Source organism: Strigops habroptila, chromosome 7 (genome assembly GCF_004027225.2).
Source record: "Strigops habroptila isolate Jane chromosome 7, bStrHab1.2.pri, whole genome shotgun sequence".
NCBI classification, from domain to species: domain Eukaryota; kingdom Metazoa; phylum Chordata; class Aves; order Psittaciformes; family Psittacidae; genus Strigops; species Strigops habroptila.
Window position 1 is genome coordinate 24757014 of NC_044283.2, and position 23687 is coordinate 24780700.

General features: G+C 40.0%; 1 protein-coding gene across 6 annotated transcripts; it reads left to right on the forward strand.

Moving 5' to 3' along the window:
• The first annotated feature begins 3395 nt into the window (after positions 1–3395).
• Positions 3396–23289, forward strand: NSUN7 (NOP2/Sun RNA methyltransferase family member 7). Of its 6 annotated transcripts, XM_030493273.1 has the most exons (14): positions 3396–3468; positions 5513–5607; positions 6510–6786; positions 7184–7242; positions 9187–9317; positions 10509–10661; positions 11897–12080; positions 13615–13825; positions 14462–14605; positions 15179–15280; positions 15833–15950; positions 19296–19413; positions 20979–21625; positions 22822–23289. In XM_030493273.1, the coding sequence occupies exons 3-13, from the start codon at positions 6588–6590 to the stop codon at positions 21588–21590; spliced, it is 2031 nt and encodes a 676-aa protein (XP_030349133.1). In that variant the 5' UTR covers positions 3396–3468; positions 5513–5607; positions 6510–6587; the 3' UTR covers positions 21591–21625; positions 22822–23289. The 6 variants fall into 6 exon arrangements, with proteins under 6 accessions (XP_030349133.1, XP_030349130.1, XP_030349131.1 ...); XM_030493269.1 differs by lacking the exons at positions 3396–3468; positions 5513–5607 and having other exon boundaries at positions 6204–6786; positions 20979–21637; positions 22992–23289; XM_030493267.1 differs by lacking the exons at positions 3396–3468; positions 5513–5607 and having other exon boundaries at positions 6204–6786.
• Positions 23290–23687: the final 398 nt, after the last annotated feature.

The window sequence follows — 23687 nt, forward strand, 5'->3', positions numbered from 1 at the left end:
GGCTTCTAGAGCCCCAGAAGCCTAAATCTGTCCTGATGTTCAATATTACTAATGCGGGGTGCTGGAGAAGAAGAGAGGGTCCCACTTCTTCACATCTGCTCAAGTTGTCCTAGACATTCAGATTGTCTCTGAACTTAAGTTGAGAAGGGAGGAAAACAGAGAAAGTGTTGAGTGACACTTCAGACATGTTCCTCAAACTAATGTACTAACAAGGCAGATTATAATATTATTTGCAACTGTAGTGACATGAACAAATCTTTTGAGCTTCAGTTCATTGTGCATTTGTAGCTTCAGGGCTTTCTATTCTGTATAGGTGTGCTTACCTTTGTATAGGATGAAAAGTACAGGATGAAAATGAAACGAGTTGTTTATGTCACTAAACCAGAACATGTTGTCCCTGACAGGTGAAGGAATGTTCTCTGTTACACCTTGCCAAACCGCACAACTACTTCTTTTTGGTGTCAAATTATCTGATTGTGTGTTTATACACACACGTTTACTTCTCTGCACATATCTCCTTTATCTCCCTGGCAGACATCTTTGCAATTCTATTAGTGTTAACATAAATTAACATTGTCTTGCACAAATGGTTTCTATGGAATGTGTGTGGTACTTTTGTTTTTCTTGGTAAAACATAAACATTGGCAACTGGGGTTACTTATATGTTAAATCCTTATATTTGAGCTGTAATTAGATTACACAGGGAAATATTTGTACTGGTAATTGCTCTCCTGTTTTTAGCTTCAAGAAATAATATTATAAATATATCCACATTTATTTTAGAACATCTGAAAGGGTTTTTTGGTATGGGTATGTCAGACTTCAGATTTGCTAAACAATATTATTTTGATAATTCTCCATTTATGTCAACAGGAATTTCTAACCATCAGGAACAAGGAATACAGCTTTGCATTTTTCCTGGAAAATAAACAATAGGAATTCATTTGCATAACCTATAAACCAATGAAACTGAAGGGGAATGTTTTTTAATACCCTGAGTGCAGTGTTCTTATAAAAAATCTTAATCGTACTATCTGAAGACTTGGAAAGCTGAGCTCATAAGTGCCGAAAAACATCCATTACTACTGCAATGATAGCCATTCTCCCTTGCTTCTGTGTGACTGGAAGCTCCATTGTTCTTCTCTGTTCCTTGTTCTCTGATAGCCTCTGGCCAGAAACTTTGTTCCCTCTCTTAGTCCTGTTATCCTTGAGTCAGCTTATATTCACCCAGTCTTTTCCGAGCCTCTACCCATCTTCTTAATAGCTACTACTCTGGTGTCTCATGTTCAGATTTCTTCCTCAGACCTCAGCTTCACAGCTTTCCTTTGTCCTCCACATTTCAAATTGCTAAAATAATGCTTAATTTATCACACTGAATTCTACCAGGGTATTTGTTAGTCTAAAGCCAACTCCTGTTAGTTGTTTTGTGCTATTCTGAATTACAGTCATGGTCCTCCAAGCTGTAAAATAAAAGGTCAGAAGAGGGAATGGGGCAAAAATATAACATTCCAGATCAAACCAAACTTGGCTTTTCCTTGTTACAGAGCATAATCTGAGATTCTTTGTAACTGTTATGAGAAAGTTAAATAAAAGCAGTTCTGTACAGTTGTTGTGTACAGAACATATCTGGGCAACCTTTCCAGTGAACAATTGATCATTCTGAAGCTATTAGCAATTTTTGGACTCATTTGACCATTAATTTAAAAAACAAAATCATCTAGAAAAACTAAATGTCAAAAACTGGTTTTGTTTTTTTTTTTTTCAATCAACCCCCTCCTCCCCCCCTTCTTTTTTTTTGTCTGCATTTGCAAATAGACTAGAAAAGCAAAGGAGGAAGATTTGTTTTATCACCAGGAAGGATTCAAGATTTGTTTGAACTGCTATGTGCAAAGTTTACCCAGTTTACTTGGCTTGCTTTGTAATTAATTGCTGCTGTCGTAATTGTAGCAGTGCTGCTGGAGCATATAGCAATTCCATACCTGAAGGGTGTCTTTGTACCATCAGCAAAATACGAATTGATTTTAACTGCAAATTTTCTAGTCCTAATGCATGTGACTGCATGGAGTCACAGCTTCGTTTGTGTAGGTATCTGATAATACTGATACCAGAAAGGGATGTGGCTAATGGCCAAGTGTGCATCAGGGATAACAAGTCTTAGCTTGTGTGCTTCGAAGGAGCTTGTGCACAAAACACTCTGGGACAATTTGTAAAAATACGGGTGTGCTAGGGTTTGTACTGAGGGCCACGAGGAGGATCAGGGGGCTGGAGCACCTCCCGTATGAAGACAGGCTGAGGAAGTTGGGGCTGTTCAGCCTGGAGAAGAGAAGGCTGCATGGACACCTCATAGCAGCCTTCCAGTATCTGAAGGGGGCCTACAAGGATGCTGGGGAGGGACTCTTCATCAGAGACTGTAGTGATAGGACAAGGGGTAACGGCTTCAAACTTAAACAGGGGAAGTTCAGGTCAGCTAGAAGGAAGAAGTTCTTTACAGTGAGGGTGGTGAGGCACTGGAATGGGTTGCCCAAAGAAGTTGTGAATGCTCCATCCCTGGCAGTGTTCAAGGCCAGGTTGGACAAAGCCTTGGGCAATATGGTCTAGTGTGAGGCGTCCCTGCCCATGGCAAGGGTTTGGAACTAAATGGTCTTAACGTCCTTTCCAACCCAAACCACTCTGTGACTCTATGATTCTAAAAAGTAAATTTCTGTCAAGGATCTGGCTGGTTTATTGGTTCATTACTGGAATAATTTCAAGAAATTGTTTTTGTTTTGTTTTATTTTAAAGTCTAGAAACAACTTAAGAGCCTGACTCTGTGGTTCACGACTCTGAATAAAAGCAGAGGTTGAGACAGCTAAAACATTACCAGAGCACTGTGTGCAGCAACAGCACCCTGCTGATTTCCAGGGCAAGTGAAACCCCAGCACCTTATCTGGGCTACTCCTGCATTTGTGGGATTTTCAGTCCTGTAACTGGTGGTGTTTCAATGCAGTTAGAAATGTGAGTGTAGGTAACATTTACTTTTTAAAGTGGTCATGGAGTTTGCAATAATGATGTTTGGGGGAACATCTTTTTTAAACCAAGGGGTTTTTTTAGAAACAAAACGAAGTAAAGTTGCGAGCAGCTCTTGTTCCCTCACAGCTCCAGCCATGGCAACCCTTGCAAACACACCTCGCACACGTTCGTGCCGTTGCCGGGCTGGACCTTGCCGTTTTGTTGTGGCGTCTCAATTACCCCAGCGCCTCCCGGTGAGCCCCTGGCGGCAGGGCCCGCCCCGCCTCGCCTCCCTCCGGGCCCCGGCGCGACCGACCGCCTCCTCACAGCACCTCCCGCGCCCGCCACGGCCCGAACCGTTGCCCCCGGCCCGGAGGAGGGCTGCCGGCGGGAGGCGGGGGCCCGGGCAAGCGGAGCCTCCCCGCCGGAGCACGGAGGGTGGCGGCGCCCCCCCGAGCCCAACGGTCCCCACCGCGGCAGGTGGGTCTGTGGGCGGGGCGTCCGGCCCGCTCGGGGCTCGGCTCTGCTCGGCCGGGCGGCGGGGCCCGGTCGGTGCCGGTAAGGGTGAGCGCGGGCGGGGCTGTGTGTGTGGTTTTGCTGCCCTGCCCAGCGGGGGTAACTGTGGCCCGGTAGCGGGGCTCTGGCGCCCCTCAGGCCCGGCGGCAGCGCGGGGCCGGCCGCTCGAGGCGGCCGCCTCACCCCGCAGCGCCCGGCACCGCCATCCCCAGAGGTGCTCTTCCAGCGACTTTCCGGAGGGTTTAGTCTTAGGCGTGTTGAACGCTGCAAATACAGAGCCCGCAGAGCAGCTGAGAGCTCCGCTCAGCCTGCGGGAAACAGGAAAAATGTGGATGCCGCCAGGCCTCCTGCCTGGCTCTGCCTGGCTATAAAGCAGGACAGTCTGATCTAGTTTCCCAGCCTGCTCTTTAGTTCCCACTCTACTACTTGAAACCTGCCGTCTTCTTATCTTTATTGCTATTGTTTGTACTCGGATAATGGTAACTTGTGTTACTGGAGTCTGTCAGCATCCATCATACAGGTGCTTTCAGAAGAGAGATTTGCACATCTCTTTGCACAGATAATGTGCACAAGAAGCAGACTTTGCCTTGTGTTGCTACTGGTGTTACTTGTTGAACTGTTGTGCTAAAAGTAAGTTGTCCTGATCGCTGTCATCGGTTTTGTGGGTTATGACTTGGAATCAGAAGTGGGGAGATACTTTCTTGACTTTTCTGTGCCTTCACAACCAACACTGTCCTGTGAGAGGTGCGTGGTGGTCACAACACAACTAGGTTGTCCACAACACAAACTCTAGCTGTTGTGGAGAACAGCTGTCCAGTAGCTGTCTGTTAAGTTTTACTCATAGGTGTCTTTAAGTTCCCTTCTTCTGCATGCCCTGTTACTACTCTTACTTGCAAATCTGGTCAAGTTTAAGAAAAACAGTGTGGAAGTATATTGGCAAGAACTTGGAAATTTTATTGCAACAGCAAGTTTCTGCTTTGTAGGTGAAGCAGTCATATCTCCTGTCAGCCAGATCACTGAAATGTAGCATTTCTAGGACACAGAAATATTATAAACTTTGTTTTTATTTTTTTCTATTTATCTCCACATTCGTTCTTCATCTCTCTTCAATGACCCCGAAACACAAGAAATTCAGTTTTCATTTGAAGATTTTCTTAACAGTGGAAAAAAAATCTTCTGAAATCTGAAGGCCATTCTGTTTTAGGGGAATGATGGCCTCCTTAGAACCTTTGGGGTTTTTTCCCCTAGCTGAGTAATGTGCTTGAGATTCAGCTCGTTTCTTCTATAGACAAAGGCAGAGTCTTTTCTCTCTTCTCTCAGCTGAGCTTCTTATTAATCAAGGTTGGTGTTCTCTGGCACAGAGTTCGGTAATCCAAGCTGTCATTTACAGTGTTGCAACCAGTGTCTGCACAGGGCAGAGCACTGTCCTCTCATCTTTATTAACATGACAGTTGTCATTTGGGAAAGTGTATTCATCAAATCACTTAATAGCAGTGTGTCTTGTGGGTCAGCAAAAATGGCTTGGCAAAGAAGTCATAAACAGTAAACCCTACAAGTTTTGAAAGTCTGGGCACCACAAACATTAGTTCACTTGCTACGTGTTCTAAAAAGGAATATTTTGTGTTCAGCTGGAGAAAGGATTTGAGTTTCAGGTCCCTGTTAAATGCTATCCTTGTTTCTGTGAAATCATATACATGTCTTCTGGTCAAATTAGTGTAAAAAATCCTGAAAGCATTTGTGATTTCCTCCCCCCCCCTGCTTCTAAACACGAAAGCTTCAGTTTGGTTTAGGTAATCTGTTCTAGTTCTAGTGAAGAACAGTGCTTTGTTTTGATAGTGCTGCTTGTTCTGTTTCAGTATAGCTTCATGAAATAAATGTATGTTTGCTCCATGGATCCATCCATGCTGCATCTAACACTAGGGTTGGGTTATTGGAGCTTAACTCCGCTAGAAACAGCTGTTTGAGGTCCAGGATGTCTGTAAAGTCACAGTAGAAATTGCTTCTACAGGGTTAGCAGCTCGGTTTTGGGGAGCAAATCCCGGGAAAGAAGAATGAGATGTGGTCTCCTCCAGATGGGCTGCCAGAATTCAGGAAGCAACACTGGTCAGTTGCCTGGAGCATGCTGTGCTGGGCAGACACTGAGCTGGGCTGGTCTTGGAGAGGGGAGGAGTGGGCTGAGCATCATCTGTGTTTGGGAAAGGAAGTTTGGACAGGAGAATGCTGGCACAGCATGGGGCATTCCATGGCTGCCTATTCCACCTTTGGGGAAGATAATTTTTATTTTATTGTATATACAAGATGTGTAGAAAACGTAAGTAACACAGATAGGCATATGGAGGATGCGATGATGTCTTCAGAGATGTCAGAATGCATTTCCTGCATTTAAAATTGTGCTGTTTAGGTAATACAGTGAATACATTAACACTTAGGGGATCTCTGTTATCCATTTTTAGGAAGAGATAGGCAGTTTATTGGACAAGCATGTGGAATTCTCTGCAACCCTTTTCCAGATGATCTTCTTTGGAAGAGACAATGGCTGCTTTGAAATTTCTGTAGTGGCTTTATTGAAGGAGAATTCCTAGTACGAGATATTATTCTGTCTGCAATGATAACGCTTCTTGTTAGACACAAAGAATCAAATCTCTGCATATAGTCTGTTTAGGATCATTTATTGTAAAGCAGTGGCCTCTTTGAAATAAGTAACCAGTCCTTTGTGTCTGCATTGGTGAAAATAAATAAGTTAAGAAAACTATATATAAATACTTCTCTACTATGTGTAAATGATAGATGTATAGAAGTATAGATGATACATGTAATAGAGCCTAAAAAACAAAACATGTTCTATTGAAAACCTGAAAATTAAGGGAAAAGTGTATTCTAGTGAAAGAAATTGTCATAATTGAGTACAAGCTTTGTTTTTTGCAGAGGCAGCAGGATTGTGACTTGCACTTACACGATCAGCAACTGGAAAAATGCCTGAGCCTAAAAATAACTTGTCTTTACAGGAGGATGTTATAAATGGTACTTCAGACTTGAGTGAAGTGAAAAAGCCAGATGAAAAAGAATCTGTTGTAAAAAGCACAATGACTCTGATTGAGAAGAATGGCTGTCACGACACCGTATACATAAACGCAGCTAAGATTTTTCAAGGCATTCACACTGAAAAGTCTAAGGATAGAATGCTGGTGCGGTATGCGGGTGACTCAGCAGCTCCCGTGCTGGCTTTTAAAGATGTGTCTTCCCAGCGTCTGTCTTATGAACTGGCTTTCAATGCTCTAAAATGTAAGTACAAAACTTTTCCAAGAAGTGCCAACAGAAACGACGCAGCAGAGAAAATATGGCAAAACGGTGTTTAGCTTCTGTCTGACAGCATAGATCTTTTGTTAAAGGGTTTTTGTTAAACCACACGTTACTACTACACTACTCATATCCCTCAAATATTTAAGTATCTCTAAGGATCAGCATGTTGTGAAATCAAATATTTCAACTCTCTACTTTCTCATGGAAGAGAATTATACGTATTTGGCGTTGCTACTGTTTGTGATTGAATTTGCCCTTAATTTTCATGATGTTTAAACTTTCAGCTTTTTATTTAATGATTTTTAATTTTTTCTTTTCCTTCCACAGGATCTTGTAGATTTCATAGCATAACTTGTCAATGTTTTCTTTTTTTTTGCAGATCAAGATCTCCTTGAAGAAATGCTGTTAGATAGTTGTGTCTACCCGTGCCATTCAATAGTAAGTGAACATTTTTGTGAGGAAATAAATTTTTTTTAATGTAATTAGAATATTTTCTGAGAATTCCGCAACATTCTTTGAAACAGTTGTTTTGAACTATATGGTAGCCTCTGAGACTGAAATATTGCTGCTGCTGTTGTCTAAAGCATCAGTCTCCAAGGTATTAGCTATGTTGTTTATGAGTTTCTTGTTGCACCTTACTGCTTCAAATGGAGCAGCTCTGTGGAAAGGGACCTGGGGCTCCTGGTGGACAAGCAGCTCAGTGAACAGTGTGCAGCTGCAGCAGAGAAGGCCAGCAGGCTATATTAACAAGGGCACCACCAGCAGAGAGAAAGGAGTTGTTATCCCACTCTACTCAGTGCTTGTCAGGCCACACCTGGAATACTCTGTTCAGATTTGGTCCCTGCTATATAAAAAAGATGTGGACAGGCTGGAGAGGGTCCAGAGAAGGGCCACAAAGATGGTCAAAGGACTGGGAAGCTGGATGAGGAAAGGCTGAGAGAATGGGGTTCATTCAGCCTTGAGGAAAGAGTGCTAGGGGGAGACCTTATCACCATGTTCCAGTATTTAAAGGAACCATGGGGTAATGGGTACAAGTTAATCCTGGGGAGATTCCAGTTGGACACAAGAGGAAAATTTTTCACAATGAGCTGTAGGAATAATCTCCTCAGGGAAGTGAGTTCCCCAACACTGGGAACTTTCAAGATTCAGCTGGACAGGGGGCTGGGCCATCTTGTCTAGACCCTGCTTTTGCCAAGAAAGGTTGGACCAGATGATCCTTGAGGTCCCTTCCAAGCTGGTATTCTGTGATTCTGTGATTCTTCAAAGAAAGAAGGTAGGATAATGAACCATAATGCTACTGCACTGTAATATGTGCTCACTGATATTGTCCATGAGCCAGTGCATGTCCATGTGCTGTTTTTCCCAGCTATGTCCCCCTGTGAGTGGTGAAAAAAGTCATGTTCTCTTCCTGTCCGTGGGAGTTGGAAAGCATGAAGTGAACCCCATCAAACAAAAGTATGCACTGAACCCATGTCTCATTTCCTAGGCAATGTACTGAATGCAAATATTGTACTGACAAAAATTGGTCCACTTTACTCTCTCAACGTGCTTTCCTGCTTTGACCTGAAAAGCAAATCTAGAGCTAGCAGAGTAATCCGCTGCTATCCCTTCCAGTTTAGTCTTTGATGGCTTTGAAAATTACAAGATGTTATTTGTGGAGATTGATGCGAGCAGGCAAATGATCTAACACACTTGGGTTTTGGCTTGTTTTTGTAAGGAAGTAAGACTTGTGGTAACATTTTGTTTGGTGGTATTCCCTGAATAACTTGAGTTTTCTAGCTAATTTCAGTCCTATTTATGAGAGGGTAGGAATTTTTGAAGGCATAGGAACTGTAGGAATTTCATGAAAAGAGGTAGACAAGAGTAAGTTAAGTGCTGATAATTACTGTCCCTAATAGAGAAGATGCTCCCTGCTTTAAACATTTAGACATGGGAAGGAGATTTTACATACGTCCCTACTGCAGAATGGTTGTTATAGCTGAGCTTATCGGTTGTTACACACTGAACCATCCCACAAGAGGCAAATTGATAGGCAAGAGGCTTTTGTTAGCATAGCTATTCAAAGAACTACTATAGGAGGAGAGAATAATTTCAAGGTTTAAATTCTGATAGCATTAAAAGCTATTAAGATAGAGTATATTATCTGTGTGTATGGAGAATGTTTTAATTCAGATAAGCTAAATGACTTTTAAATTGTATATTTGAGTTTTTAAAAAATTCTTCAGTGTTTTACTAACTCTCCATGAGGAACTATTCTTAGAAATCAGAGTTTCATTGGAGTTTTTAATGCCACTCACATGGGAGACTGCTGCTCGGTATGGATCTTTTTGCGGAAGTACGGCATGCTTTGTGTCACTTTATCCAGTTGCTTTTCTGTTGCAGCCAGATGAATTAACCAGCTTACTGGTTGTGATGCTTTATGACCTACAAGACCGAAAGTTTCAAGCACGAGAGATTTCTGATGAGGACGAGCCTGTAGCAGACGTTCGGAAAGTAGAGCATTATCTAAGCAGGTATACCTGCAAAAACCTCTCTTTGTTGATGTATGTTAGCAGAAGTACAGACTTGTATAACCAGTACCTTTGTTAAAATAGTTATTACAGAGGTCTTTGATCTTAACTATTACAGAGGTCTCTCATCTTCAAATTTTGCAGGCTTTGTTTTTATTTTTAATGAGAACCTATTTTGGGGGGAAACTTTCATGTTTCTGTACTTAAGGAAAATGCAGCTAACCATCTTTCTATTGTGGATTACTTAGCTAGAATCTTATTTTGGAGTTGCTGAAATTTTTTCATACAATTTTAGAAAAGAAATTAAATAGTAAACATTCATAACTATGAGTGTAATAGAGTCAAGAGGTCATGGAATGGCATAACATCCATTTGTTCAGCAAAACTTCTATTATGGAACTTGGCTCTAATTATCTAAAATAATAAATATTTAACAAAAGAAAAGGATATACGTGAAATAAGCATTTTAAGTAGTGTTCAAGTATTTCTTTTGTCAGTCTGTTGATGAACTCAACAGGCATTTGTTGAACAGAATTGTGTTGCTGCTGAGTTTAGAATAGCCCCAAAAGTTCATAAGTGCAAGGTATTTCTGGAGGGCAGTAAGTAATATGCCTTGACATCTAAAGTAGCTCACCAGCAATTTGTATTTACTTTGAATTAACATCTATCAAGATTATGCATAAAGATTATGGAAAGACTGGGAATATTTCCTCTGACATTTTCGCATAATAATAATAGGACTGACTCCTGGTTGCCGTCATCCTTGTGTTGTTTCTGTACAGATTTAGAGGGCAGCTTTCATCAAATGCTCAGTCTGCACATATGTGTGTTTATATCTTCAAACATGCCAAAAAATTTGATGATCGTATCCCACAGGTTGCAGTTCCAAAACATATTTGTGGTTTTTGTTTTTTTTTTATAGTTGTCTGAGAAAACTGACATATTCACCTGTCATCATTCCAGTCTTGTCCATTTAAGTAAAACAGTCTTAGTTGTGTACTCCTACCTTGCATCTGCTGTTGTCTGGGGTAGAAAATGTCCTATAACTTGTATTTTCTGTAGCAGCCTGCAAAACAAGGCCTCACTTTTGGTTTTGGTTTCTGAGCAAGATAGTAATATAATAGAAATGTTGCATGTTAATAGCTGATGTAAACTCTTATAAAACTTACTAAACTTGTGACTATGTTTTTGTAGTTTTAAGACCAAATTGGCAGCTGCACTGGCAAGATATCGCATCAAACATGATGCTCCTTCAATTGAATATGTTCTACCAGAAGCCATACAGAAGCAGCACCAAAGGGCTTCTGCTTTACCATTGTGTGTTTGGATAAACACATTTAAAATCAGGTAAGGTCCTTTAAGTATCATCTAATACTGATGTTTTTACGTAGGAAGTCTTAAAGTTTGCTACACACTTGTTCTAGAATTTCCAGGTTATATTATTACCAGTAATTTAAGTTTCTTACGTTAGATTCTGCTTAGTCCAGTGACATTGCATTATGTTTCTTTGTAGCTTTTATACAGTGCAGTAATGGTATTCATGAACTGTAACAAAGTTGTGAAACAGTTTTTCTTACTATTCTGTTGCTTGTGTGGGTTTTTCACCAATTAAATAAGGAAATAAAGTTAGAAAATACCGTGTGGGTGAGTAAACTCTGTGATGAAAAATAGAGAAAGAGAAAACTTCTTTAAAAGTGGATGTGTTACTGTAAGCCATAGTCTTGGCTAAGGGTGTTAAGATAGATACAAAACAAAATGTAAACTTGAAATAAAAATACCCTTCAATAATCCTTATATTCAGTGGTCTACTATATATGTTCCCAGTTCCGTAGTAACCGATACGTGAACCATACCAGATTATCCTGTTATCTGTTTTGTTAGACAGGTAATCCATGGATATGGTTTTCAAGAATTTTGTTTTCATACTCTTGTCTTGGACCAATGTTCTGTGCTTAGGTTACAGGCTCTTCAAGATAGAGAAGGTGTCTTACTCTGGTTGTGATTTCACAACCCTTCAATAAGACTGAACTGAAAGCTACTGCGTTGATCCTACATTTAATGTACCGTATAAGCTTTTGGTATTGTCTGAAACTGCATTTCAGCAAACACGTCTTGTTGTATATGCCTTTAAATCTTTATGATATTTGAATTGCAAACCTCAGCATTTTTGCCTTCATTACATTTACACAAAGATTATTTCAGTTATCAGCCATTAAATTCATTGGCACGCTGAGCTAAATTGAAAGCGTTTGAAAGAACTAAAGTATTCCAGCATAAATTTGCTACAGTGACTCCTGAGCAATGGACATATGTTTTGATGCTTTGAATCATCCTCTGGAGACATATACCTCTTTCTTAATTTATCATCAGACTTATTAATTTAATAGTTTCAAAACAGGATTTATATGCCTAAAATAGAGTAAATTCCCCTTGTGTATTAGGCAGTATTGCAATTATATATATATATGTATCTGTATACACACACACTAAAAAAATACAAGGCAAAAATCCATGTAATCAGCGTGAACTGTATTGCTTAAATAACTCTTACATATTTAATGGTCAGAGTTGTATGTTAACAGCCTTGAAGATGTTTTCAGAGATTTGAAGGAGAAGGGATTCACAAAAGTTAAGTCTGTGTCAGACTTGGACCATCATACGTACGGTGTGGACCAACATTGCGGTGATGTGTTGGTTTTTCCTTCCTCTCTTAAAGAAGAACTGCTTAATTTAGATCTTTTTGCAGATTGCAAACTCTTACTGCAGGTGAGTTGATGTCACCCTTGAATCATACGATCTGCAAACTAATGCTTTACATTAGAATTAGGTTATGTATTGTGTGTCTGTCCTATTACAGGCAGCAACATACTCATAGGGTTTTGGATGTTTTTAATAATTAGGAAGTTAGAAACTGTTTCACTTACTAAATTTAGCATGGAAATATTAATGCTTATAATTGAAAGCTACATTTAAGTTAGTGGAATGTTTTAAATTTAATCTTAAAAAATAAACATCAAGAGTTGTCAGAGGCAGTCTCACCACTGAAAATGTGAGCAAAGGTTCTGTGTAACTCTGTGTCCATTACCCCAGTTAGCAGCTAACGGTATGCCAATATGATTTCTTCCTCTTCAGCTGCTTATTTGTGATGGAATGATGACGCTTCTTTCTATTTCGTGCAGTGTGGTTCGAAATAGAAACCTCCACCAGTCCCATTAGTCTTTTCCCTGTCTTGCCATCATTACTCTCCAGGCAAGATTGGTCAGAGGTTCCTGTTATAGAGTGGTGGTTTGGAGTAACAGTGCAACAACACACAACCACAATCAATCTATCTGAAGTGTCTTGATGATTCTTGATTACCTAGCAGAAACGTTTCAAAGAGCATTTTCACTTGAGGCTTAGCATTTTCTGGAAATTCTAGCCTCAAAATATATTACCCAACTTAGAAAGTAATTCAGTATTCCATTTCAGTATGTATATTTTGAATAGAAGACATACAGAAAAGAACTATATATGTGAGCCGCATAGGTCACAGGGACAAATTCTGAGTATTACTACTTAACAATATTCAAAATGAGGTGAGTAGGATGGTACTTGAATGCTGTAAGTGGATACGTAGACATGGATGTGAATGTAAAGGTTCAGTGCTCCCCCTTCCCCTGCTATCATCAGTGTTTGCCAGGTTTGGTGCTAAATATATCTTCATTCTTTGACTTTTAAAGTAATTTGATGGGCATAATGTTTGATTTCTCTCTCTTTCTCTGCATGACTTGTAGTATCAGATCATTTACTCTTGTTGAGGTCCCTGTGCTTTCTGCATTCAAATCTGTCTCTGTGTTGTTCAAATTTCAGCAAAATCTTGGTCTTTGATCTGTAAGGGCTTAATTTCTCCCATAATTATCGTCAAGAGCTATGTGAATAGTTTTGTATTTCTCGGTTAAGCTGCCTTTGAGGATGAGTTCTGCATAATGTGGTCTATGTCTCTTCTGGATCTGGCTCTTGCTAGGAGTTCCTCCTTCTGGGGATTTCTTTTCACGTATAGATAGTCTTTTCACCTATAGATATTACACTTCTGTATGCATTAGTTAGATTATTTAAATTTAGTGTGTGACTTCATAAGATGTTTGGGTTTATACTTTATTTAATTCTATACTAGCAGCTATCCCTGATTAGTTTTTCTCCTGCCGCCTTTCCCATTTGCCATGAAAACGATGAAATACTTCCCTAATTTGGAAAAGAAGGTTGGCATTCACAGAAACCACATTACTTGGTGATACTTGACTTTTGTGTTATTGTTTTCCAGGACAAGTCTCGCAGCCTTGCTGTACACGCTGCACAGGCACAGCTGAATTCAGGTGACGACATTATAGTGGCTCATGGAGGCTCCCATCTGACCATTGCCCATATGTCAGTGCTGACAAATCACAGCACGTCCACAATTTTTGTTTGTGGTGTGAAATCTTCAGCAAAAGAAGCAGAACTGAGGAACTTTTTCAGTCACATGGAATGTACAAGTAGGTTTCAAAACAGTTGGTATACATAAAGTATTTTAATATAGACATTTGTGATGCATATAAGTTTGGCATAACGCTATCAAAATGCAGAGAGAGATCCCTTGTTTAAGGACTTGGGGAGGGCAGTAAGAACTTATTTTTTGTCACAAGGTGCACTGACAGCTCTTCAGCTACAGTTAAATTAATCAAAGGTTGCAGATTAACCGTGTCATATGCTCCTTGAAATGTCAGGGTGAAGTTTTCCATATAAGTAGTTACTGTATAGCAGTTGGTGTAGCTGGTAGCTGGGAACTTTTGGGTCCATTTATTTGATGTCTTGGCTGGTGCTTTCAGTCTGATATCCAGCTGTTTGAGAGTGTTAGTCCAAAACACATGAATTTGTCCAGGTTACCTGGAGGACACAATTGGAACAAAATGCAGCCAGACTCTGGAATCCCATTAGCAGTCTTTTCAGTGGAAGATGCTAAGGTCTAGCTAGTCCTTCCATCTGTCTGAAGTCAGTGGGGCATACTTGGCAGGATCTGGGTCTAGCAGCCTCTAGCTCTATGTAACACCACAGTCTCTTCACTTTTTATTGCATTAAAATTAGGCAGCCTTGCTTGCATGTGGAACTGTAGAGTTTTTCCTTTTTTTCAGATATTCAGCTGTTACATGAAGACTTTACTGAGATTGGACCAACAGACCCAAAACTTCAAAAGGCAAAAGTTATTTTGCTGCTACCACAGTGCTCTGGACTGGGTGCTGGCGACCCAATAGACTTTATTTTAAATGAGCACGGAGGTAACTTTTGATACAAGTGCTAGCTCAAGCTTTCTGGTAGCAATAGTATTCAAGTACTGTGGTCTGGACATAGTAGCTGCTTCAGTAAATTGTATCATTTTATAAAAAAAACCCTGTCTTTATTTTAATCACTATAAGACACATACATTAAATAACTTGGATAATTCTGTGTGTCTGCTTCAACGTGATAGTATGAAGTTTGAGGGTTATTCTGGGGATCAGAGTGTATATAGCCTTTCTTTTAAAGTAAAAAGACTGTAGGCAGAAAACTTATTTCAAGATACTAATGTGTGTATAATTTTCTGTTGATTACATTCCTTTATTGACTGTTTGTATAAGTCTATTCACTGTACAGTTTTCATTAAATAGAAGCAAGTAAGAGGCACTAATAATCACAGGTAAAGAGGGAAGGAAGAATCACTTAGGCACTCATTGGGATTGTTAATTTGTAAAACCTGCCTTCCCCCTGCACCAGGAATAACCAGGTCTGCTACCAAAGCATTTTTTGCAAACAGCTGAATTTCAGACACTGATACAAGTTGCAATAATAAATTTAAAACTCTTTGCATTTAGATGCAGGATTACTAAAAGACCTTTTCCAAGGAACTGTAGCCAAGGATAAACTCAGTGTTCTTGCTGAGAGGCAGCTTACTGAGCTGATTCATGCAATGAAATGTAAGTGTGCCAGCTCTCCAGTTTCTGGGAAGACCTTGTACTATCGATTCCATTGTGCTATCACCAGTTTTTCTATAGTTAAAAATACATTGATAATTCTATTAGTTAACAGTAAGTCTGTAACCAAAACCCCTAAATGATGATCTCCTCAAGTCTGAAGGTGTTTCTGTGTCCTAGTGTTCACCAGCCATTGGTACAGAAGTCTTTAGCATTGTGTAGAGAATCGGCTTACTGGCTTAGTCATACTCTGCTTTGGAAAAGTTGTAAGTGTAGTCTGACTCCGTCTGCATGCTGCCACTTTCTTTCCCCCTCCTTTGGTAGCTGTGTGGAAAGCCTGGATGCACCTTTGAATTTGTGCTGAAATCTGCAAATATTTGAAAAGATTTTAATTATTAAAACCCACTAGAAACTGAATACTGACGTGTGCGGGAGGATGTATTTTATGGGTAGAAGTGACATCCAAGCATAAATTGTTGTGATGCTTTCAGTCCTCACTAAACCACTGTGTGTATGGAGAATTTGAACAGTGGAAAAATCTTGTTTGTTTTGTAGTTAAGGAAGTACAAGCTATTATTTACTGCACGTGTTCAATTTACGCAGAAGAAAATGAAAGAGTAGTGAAGAAAGCACTGGAATCGGGGGTGGAAGGAGATAAAGTACAACCATATAGGTATGGAATGAGTTCTGTCTGTGGAAAATTACAGTATCACTTTAAATTGTAGCGTAATTCTTATCCTAGACTTAGCTGTCTTGCTAAGATTAACGTTTAAAATAGTTTTTTGCTGCCTCTCATTCCATTCCTTTTGATGTTATGTGTGTACTCAAGTGGCATCCTCTTGACTTTTTCATGTAATGTATTTGTTCATTTGAAATAAAGATGGGAGAAAAGCATCACTAGTTGGAAATAACGTTGTGGTGAGCTTCTGCCAGAGCTATTGCTTTCATCCTATCAGTATTCAGTGTATGAAGCTAGTTTAAGGTAAAATGGAGACTAGAAGTCAGGAGACTTGCTAGCACGCTCTCAGCTTCTGACCCTGAATGATCAGTTTCAAAAGAAAAAGAAATTACATCTTACAATGTGAGAATAACATAGAAAAATAAGAACCTCTGCTGTAGGATTGTTCATCCTGTATTTAGACAAAGGATTTTTTTTTTGGGAGGGAAGGGAGACCGACACACAACAGGTTACAGTAAGAGAACATCCTGTGCAACCATAACAAATAGTAATATATATGAAAAAATGTGATGTATACTTTGTATGGAGTTAAAACCTGTGAGCTGTCACCCCTGGCAGCTGAAGCAGTTGTTAGAAGACCGATGGATACTTCCTGGATTTTCCTTTCAGTCACAGTAGATAAACACAAACCAGTTGGCACTTTCTTGCACATAGAGGTAATAGTCAATTACAGCATGCGGGTTAAAAGAGTTTTATGTTGCCAAAAGCACAGGAGAGCAATACTGTATATTTAGATGTTCTATTATCTTAGCTGATGTTAACGACCTGGCTATCGTAGGGAAAGGTTCTGTGGTTCGAGATACCACTCAATGCAGTTAAATTTTGCATGATTAAAATGGTAAATGTTAACTAGGGCCAGCCCGAAGAATTTTTAAAAGAGAGATGTTATGTGTGATGTTAAGATACAGTACAACAAAATGCATCTGTCTTGCAAATCACTGATAGGAAAGAGCAGCCTGTTTGAATTTTTATGCCAAATGGATGAAATCAGGGTATGTCTTGCCAGTGATGCTACACTACTGCAAAAGCATTTATGGATTCTTGCTGTAAACTGTGTTTTCCTTTGGGATTTGAAATTTTGTCAAGTCTGCCACATCTTGACCTATATGCAACTATTATTCTATGGGAAGAACTAGGGTGCCTTTGGAACAGAATGGTCTCTGACTTACTTGAACACAAACACTACATAAATTCATGACACATATAACAGTACGTGTATTTAAAAAAGAAATAATCTGGGGTTTTATTTTCCTGGAGTTTTAATTTTTTTTTTTTTCCAGAAAAGTTCCCCCATGTCTAAAAGACCTCACCTCCCCCCAAAGCCAACCCAAAATCTAGCCAGTGTTTTGCAGAAACAGCATGAAACTTGTCAAACCACCAAATGATACTTTTACTTTCAAATCCCAGGCATTCTCAGATGGTAAGAAAGGGAGAATAAAACTACAATAGGATTTTTGCAGACCTGAGCAGATTTGTGACTGAAGAGTCACTGACCTTCACAAATGACAGTTCCAGATTCGGTTCCTCCTTCACTGCCCTGCACGTAGCTTGGATGTTCTCATGCATAGTTCTTGCTACAGTAAAGCTGCTGGTAACCAGCATAAACAGAGCAATAATAGAACACCATAAATAAAATATATCATGTGATTTTGCTTAAGATGAAAGCTCAAGCTGTTTAAGATGCATGTACTGCTTATGACAGCTCCTTGTACACTTTCCTTGGAATTAATTAGATAAACTATTTGACTAAAAGCATGCAGGATAGAATGAAAAACTGTTGCAGAATGACAAACCCCTGTGTTCACAGTAGTGTCTTTGAGAGGCAAGTTATACTAATAGAACATCCTCTGTGGTCATCACGAAGCTGCTTAATATTAATTTTCCAAGAAAGTGGAGAGCTTTCAGGAAACCCTTACACCAATTGTGCTTAGGTGTATTATGTCTTTTGGAATTACTCTGCTGAGTGCTGAACAAAGTGGTGTTGAACAGAACAGGGCTGTGCTGGAGCGGGGTCATGCAGCTGGCCTTTGGGGAGTGAAATTGTAAAGGTGGTTTCAAACATACCCACTGTCTAAGCTGTGCTTACCTTAAGGATGTGGCAAGCAGTTTATAGCAAAGGCTTTATCTTATGTAAAGGTACACACTGCAAACAGGTGTGTATAGAGGAGAATCTAACTCATTCATGCATTTCCCTTGGCCTCTCCAATTTCTGCATCAATTTTCAGGGTCAGACCATCCGCTAAAGGGATTCCTGGTAGGAGTAATTGGTTTATGTCAATCAAAGTAAAGATTATAACTTTCTTGCATTGAATCACCTGATCTAAAAGCAAAAATCTCCCGTGTGTCCTCGGACACAGAGTTTTATTTAGTAATGCAAGAAGGATGTGAGCCTTGTAGTGTGTTTTACCAAGTTCTGAGGGACATAAGCAAAATCAGATTACGGTGAAAAGTCGGGACCAGTTTTGAAGTCTTCCCATTAGAAATAGATGAGCCAGCCAAGCCAGGGTATTGCTTACAAATCCTCAATGTGCTTCTCTGAAACCACCTTTGAATAAAGCTCTGTCTGAAGAGGATCAATGGAGCACTGAGGGGCTGTATCTTGCAGTCCTCAGCAGTGCGAAGAAGAAGGGGTAGTAACTGCATCAGGACCTTTTGACAGCGTTTTTCTGTACTGAAACAGCTTAGTACTAGTTTAGCTGCTTTATAGGCCAGGTCCTTGAGGCCTGTTGGTAACAGCTCGGGACTACTGGAATGCAGGGGAAACATGAGAGAACCCTAGTGCTTCCTTCCTCACTGATGCACTGCAAAACTCAATTATTACAAATAGGCAAGTTTTCCTCACCTAAGATTTTTAGCTTAGGTAGATAGTTCTGATGAGCATATAGTTAATAATTCAAAGTCCACACCTCTACAATTTCTTGTGTACTGCTTAGTGTTTTCAGAGCATTCCCCAACTTCATGGACAACTTGACAATGCAGTAATTGCAGACCTGAGAAAGAACAAGGTTGTTAATTGTGTTTGTACCTATTTACTATCTGGTGGTTAATACTTAGTTATGGGAAAAAGTTAAATGGGAATTATTGGAAAACATGCAAAAAAAAAACCAATTCTAAAAAAAGATGAATTCTCATGTCTGTCTTGAATTGCGGTTTTTCAAACGAAGATAGGCTGTACAAGACTGTCATTGAAAGATGTAATTTGGAAATTAGTTTTACTATATCTTGTTTATTTCCTTATATATCTGTAAATACTATTTTATGGTCATTTATTATTCACAGGCTTATTCCTCCTGTTTTTGATACTTGCTCTGATTCAAATGCTTCTACTGAAACTTTTTTCAAAACGGAGCCATCAGGGATTTCCAGTGGCTGTTTTCTGGCTGTTCTGGCAAGAGAGGTAAGCTAAGAAAATTACCACTTAAAGAGTTCACAGAAGAAAAAGAATAGTGCCATTTTCCACAAGTGAATATATGAAATTGAACATAAAATAAATCCTGGCTGTTCTTTAGTTGTCTTAAGAACAAAGAATAGGTGAGCAGTTGAAATGTGCCACCTCTATAGAGTTTTATGCTGAGCACAGCTTTCCAACATGTGCCTTTTCCTTTGGAGCTGTTCACGAGCAGAGCAGTCTCCTGATCAGCACTACGAACACCTAGAGCCAACATATGGTTGCTGTCACACCTTGGAATGAAATACCCAGCTTGATGAGACTCAAGATAAATGGCATCTACTAAAGTTATTTGTTACGTCTGTATTTGTCACCAAGCTCTTCCAGTATCCAAGCAGGCAGTGTCACCCGTAGGGATAAAGACTTCATTATAATTTGAATAACATAGGTATGAATATGTTTCCTTCCAAAACTGAGGCATATGCAAATCTGGCTTGAAAGGCAGGGGGCTTTTGCTGAGTAAATTTAAAAGTCTTGGCACGGTTCCTGAGGAAAGGCCTTAAAGGGCTAGTTTGCATCTTCAAGCATCACCATTTTCCTCTTGTGTCTGAGAAAAGCAGGACTTTTTTCACTGGAAGAGGAAGGGGGGCTAATTAAATTTCAGTAAAAATTAAAGATATAAGAACCTATTTAGTTATTTGTACCACTTCCTGTCACGCTGCAATTACAGTGCTTGAAAGAAGCTTGTGTCTTGGGGGAAATTAGGAGATTTTACTAAGAGAATCAGACATGAAGCACCTTTCAAGTTATCTATTACTCGCCTCTTTCTTTTCAAGGAAAACTAATTTTTTTAAGCTGGCTGAGCTGGTAAGTTTTAGTTAATCTGTCTACCAGACTGCTTCCCTCCAGAGAAACACTTTTGTTTCAGCTAGCTAATTTGAATAGTTTCTTTAGTCAAATTCTCGTGCACGGAAGCAGTTGCTCCTATGGCCGATTTTTAGGTGATTCTGGAAATGAACATTTTCTGCAAGGCAAAAACCATGTACTTAGAACTTAAACTGAAATTTCTGGTTTACAGAAACCCTCTTCTTGGCTAGTTGTAAATAGTTCCTTCCCCATTGCTTCTCTTTACACACCTGGATGTTGACCTGGTTCCTAGCTAATCTAGTTCAAGAGTTCCTTGCTTTTGTATTATGTGCAAGGATTTTCAGTATCATGAAAATTATTCATGTTTAATATTATTGGTAATATTTCGTATTTTAGTAACTACTTCTGATACACACACACTTATGTACATATAAGTGCATGTTACTACAGACACATTACAGAAGAAGTCAGTGTGGGAGACATGTAGCAGAAAGTCCAGAATTCAGTTTCCCCTCTTCAGGCCTGTAGAGGGCAAGGTCTCTGAAGAGCAATTGCTCAGACACCTCTTTACACAACAGTCACGTTCTTAATTTCCTGAATAAAGAGCCTGCTTAGCATTTATCACATGTGTCTTCCTGCTAGGTTTCTCCTGGAGTTTGCAGCTCTGTGTTGTGGCTTACATTCATTGTTTCCTTTGAATTTTGCAGAAAGATTCTTCTGCAAATATGTCTGCTGAAGACATTTTGGGTCAGGCTGTAGCAAAAGGACTACTAGAAGACATTCTTATAGAAAAGCCAAAGAAAGGGGAGAAAAAGCAGAAAGTAACACAACTTACACGGAATATTGCTGGTGGTGTAGAGCCAAAGATTGCAGAGCTCCTTCACCGTCAAACCGTATCTAATATTAAGGCTGAAGCTGCTGTCTCTAAAGCAGTCAGTAACGTACACCAGAAGAACGTGAGCCAAACAAAAGGTGGTGTTCAGCTGAAGAAATCCATCCGCCCCATTTCAGCCAGAGCTCTGCCTGAAGTGCTGAAGCACACACGTCCGTTGCCACCTGTGGGCAAGGCCTATGGCAGGCAGACGCCTGCTAGAAAGGCACGTGCAGAACACAAGCGGGTTGTACTGAAGCTTGCAAATATTATGTTCCCGCCAGCGGTAACACCATACCTAAGTTCGCAAGGAAACAAAGCCGGGATACCAGCTCACCACTGCCTCCACCGCTGGAGCGGAGCAAGGGGTTTCCGTGGCAGGGTACTTCCACCACCTCTGCGTAAAACAGTCAGGCCAGCTGTGCTTCATCCTCGACCATGGATGTAGGAATCTCCATACATTGCCCTGCCTTTATACAAAAGGTAAAGATTCCTGTAAGTACTAATCAATGCACTTAGATTACAGGATACCTTTATGCAGGATAATCTTGCTGTGGGAAGGATATATATTATGGGATATTTGCATAGAAATATCCATGTTAGTTGTTTTTAAACCAGTAATTGCACTTCACAGTGAATGGAGCTCAGCTGTGTAAGGCTGATAGACTGTTGGGGGCTGTAAGGTCAAAAAACCTAGAGCTTTTTGCTATACGCTTTAAAGTGGCAAGTCAAAACATACACACCCCCTCAGCTGCACAGATCTGTAGGAATACTCAATTTCAAATTGATTTTTTTAAAGTGAGACTGCATTTTTTAAGTGACTGTTTCTCTTTACAAGTACTAGGCACCATTTAGACTCTGACACATGGAAATTAAGCCTTGCATAGCGAGCCAGTTAGCTCACCTTTATTTCTAAAACTAGATGTGAACTTTGGTACAGGCAACTGGCTGAGTGCGCTAAAGCCCATGCACAGGTTTTCTAGTACTTGCTCCCTTGGTGTCTACTCAGATGTGCCCCAAAATCCTAACACTGAAAACTGGATAAAATATTCTCATGCTAAAAATACAGAATTATCATAATGTCATGTCAGACTATGTCATGGCTCATAACTGCTTTTCACAACTTAAGACAAGCATCTCTCAGTTGAAAAGAGCTGCTACTGTCAAAGTAAGTTATTTTTATAAGTGTTACTGCAAGCCAGCTGACTAATGACAACACAGAGTGGCTTTGAAGCTGTGAGCTTCTAACCTGCTCCCTCTTGCTAGCAAATATAAAGTACCTGTGAAATATTTACAATTGTCTTATAATCTGAGCAGAGGATAAAAGGGACACACAGAGATAGTTTTAACTATAATCTGGTTTAGTATTAAACATGGACAGTATAAAGAAGGAAAACGATAATCAATGATGGAATGACAGTAAGAGGAACCTCAGGAATTGTATTTAGAAGTGTAGAAATGAAACAAAGACAGCACAGCAATACAGAAGGGCAGAAGTTGCTGTGGCCCAGAAAAGAAATTTTCCTCTAGGCAATCATTTAAGATAGTTGGCAGAAGTGTTGCCAGTAGTGTCAGCACTGTGGCATGAAATCTTAACCTGTGTGACATACGAGTCTGGATTCATACCCATCCAGAGAAAATGTTTTAACGTCTCTATTTTTCTCCCTCACCCACACCAGTCAACATAGCTGGATCAGCTCTACCTTCAGAGGGAAGGATGTGAATGATACTACACCAGCAGTGTAACAGCTGCCTCTTGCTCCTCAGATACATACCTTTGCATTGCCGAATCAGTGAAAATTTCTTTTAGCACTTTAATCTGAGCCAGCTGTCCTATCCTCCTATCCAGGCATCCGTCACCTGCTGCATATCCCTGTGAGTATACCTGTGCTCTTTACCTGTTCCAGCAAAAGGATGAACCCTGCTCTTGTTTCCAAACAACCAACCATCTTAGAGGAAGAGAGATTCTACATGTGGGATAACAGGAATGGACACCAAGATTTTGGTTTATTTTTTCAATATCGTTGTTAAATGCTTAAAATATACTGAGAGATTCTGCACTTAGAGAATAAAACTTTTTTTTTTTTAAATCAGAATCTGTATCGTTCATTATTAACAAGGATTAAAATGACTTGTAAAAGAACATATATGCGTCTGAAGACAGAATTTCTGGGCTACTTACGTAATACGCGTCATGACATCCTCCAGTCAGCCTCCTCTTGCTACCACGAGTTCACATCTTTGAAATGTCACAGAGGCTGAACCCCTGAGTATCTTGACGTCATCAAGAAGATGAGAGCGGGGCAGTGGAGATTTTGACTCTGCAGGTCAGCAGCTTGCTTTGCAAGCACCAAACATCACACAGGGCCAATGTCTGGTCCTGACGTGAGACAGCTTGTAGGCAGAAGCTTGTATGCTCAGTTAAATACTCGATGACTTTTTCCAGTGAAACTGTATCTTGCATCACTGTTATTCTGTAATCCAGTTGTGTATTTGTTATTTTAAACTAGAAACTGTCGATGCAGCTTTCCAGAGACAAAAGTGT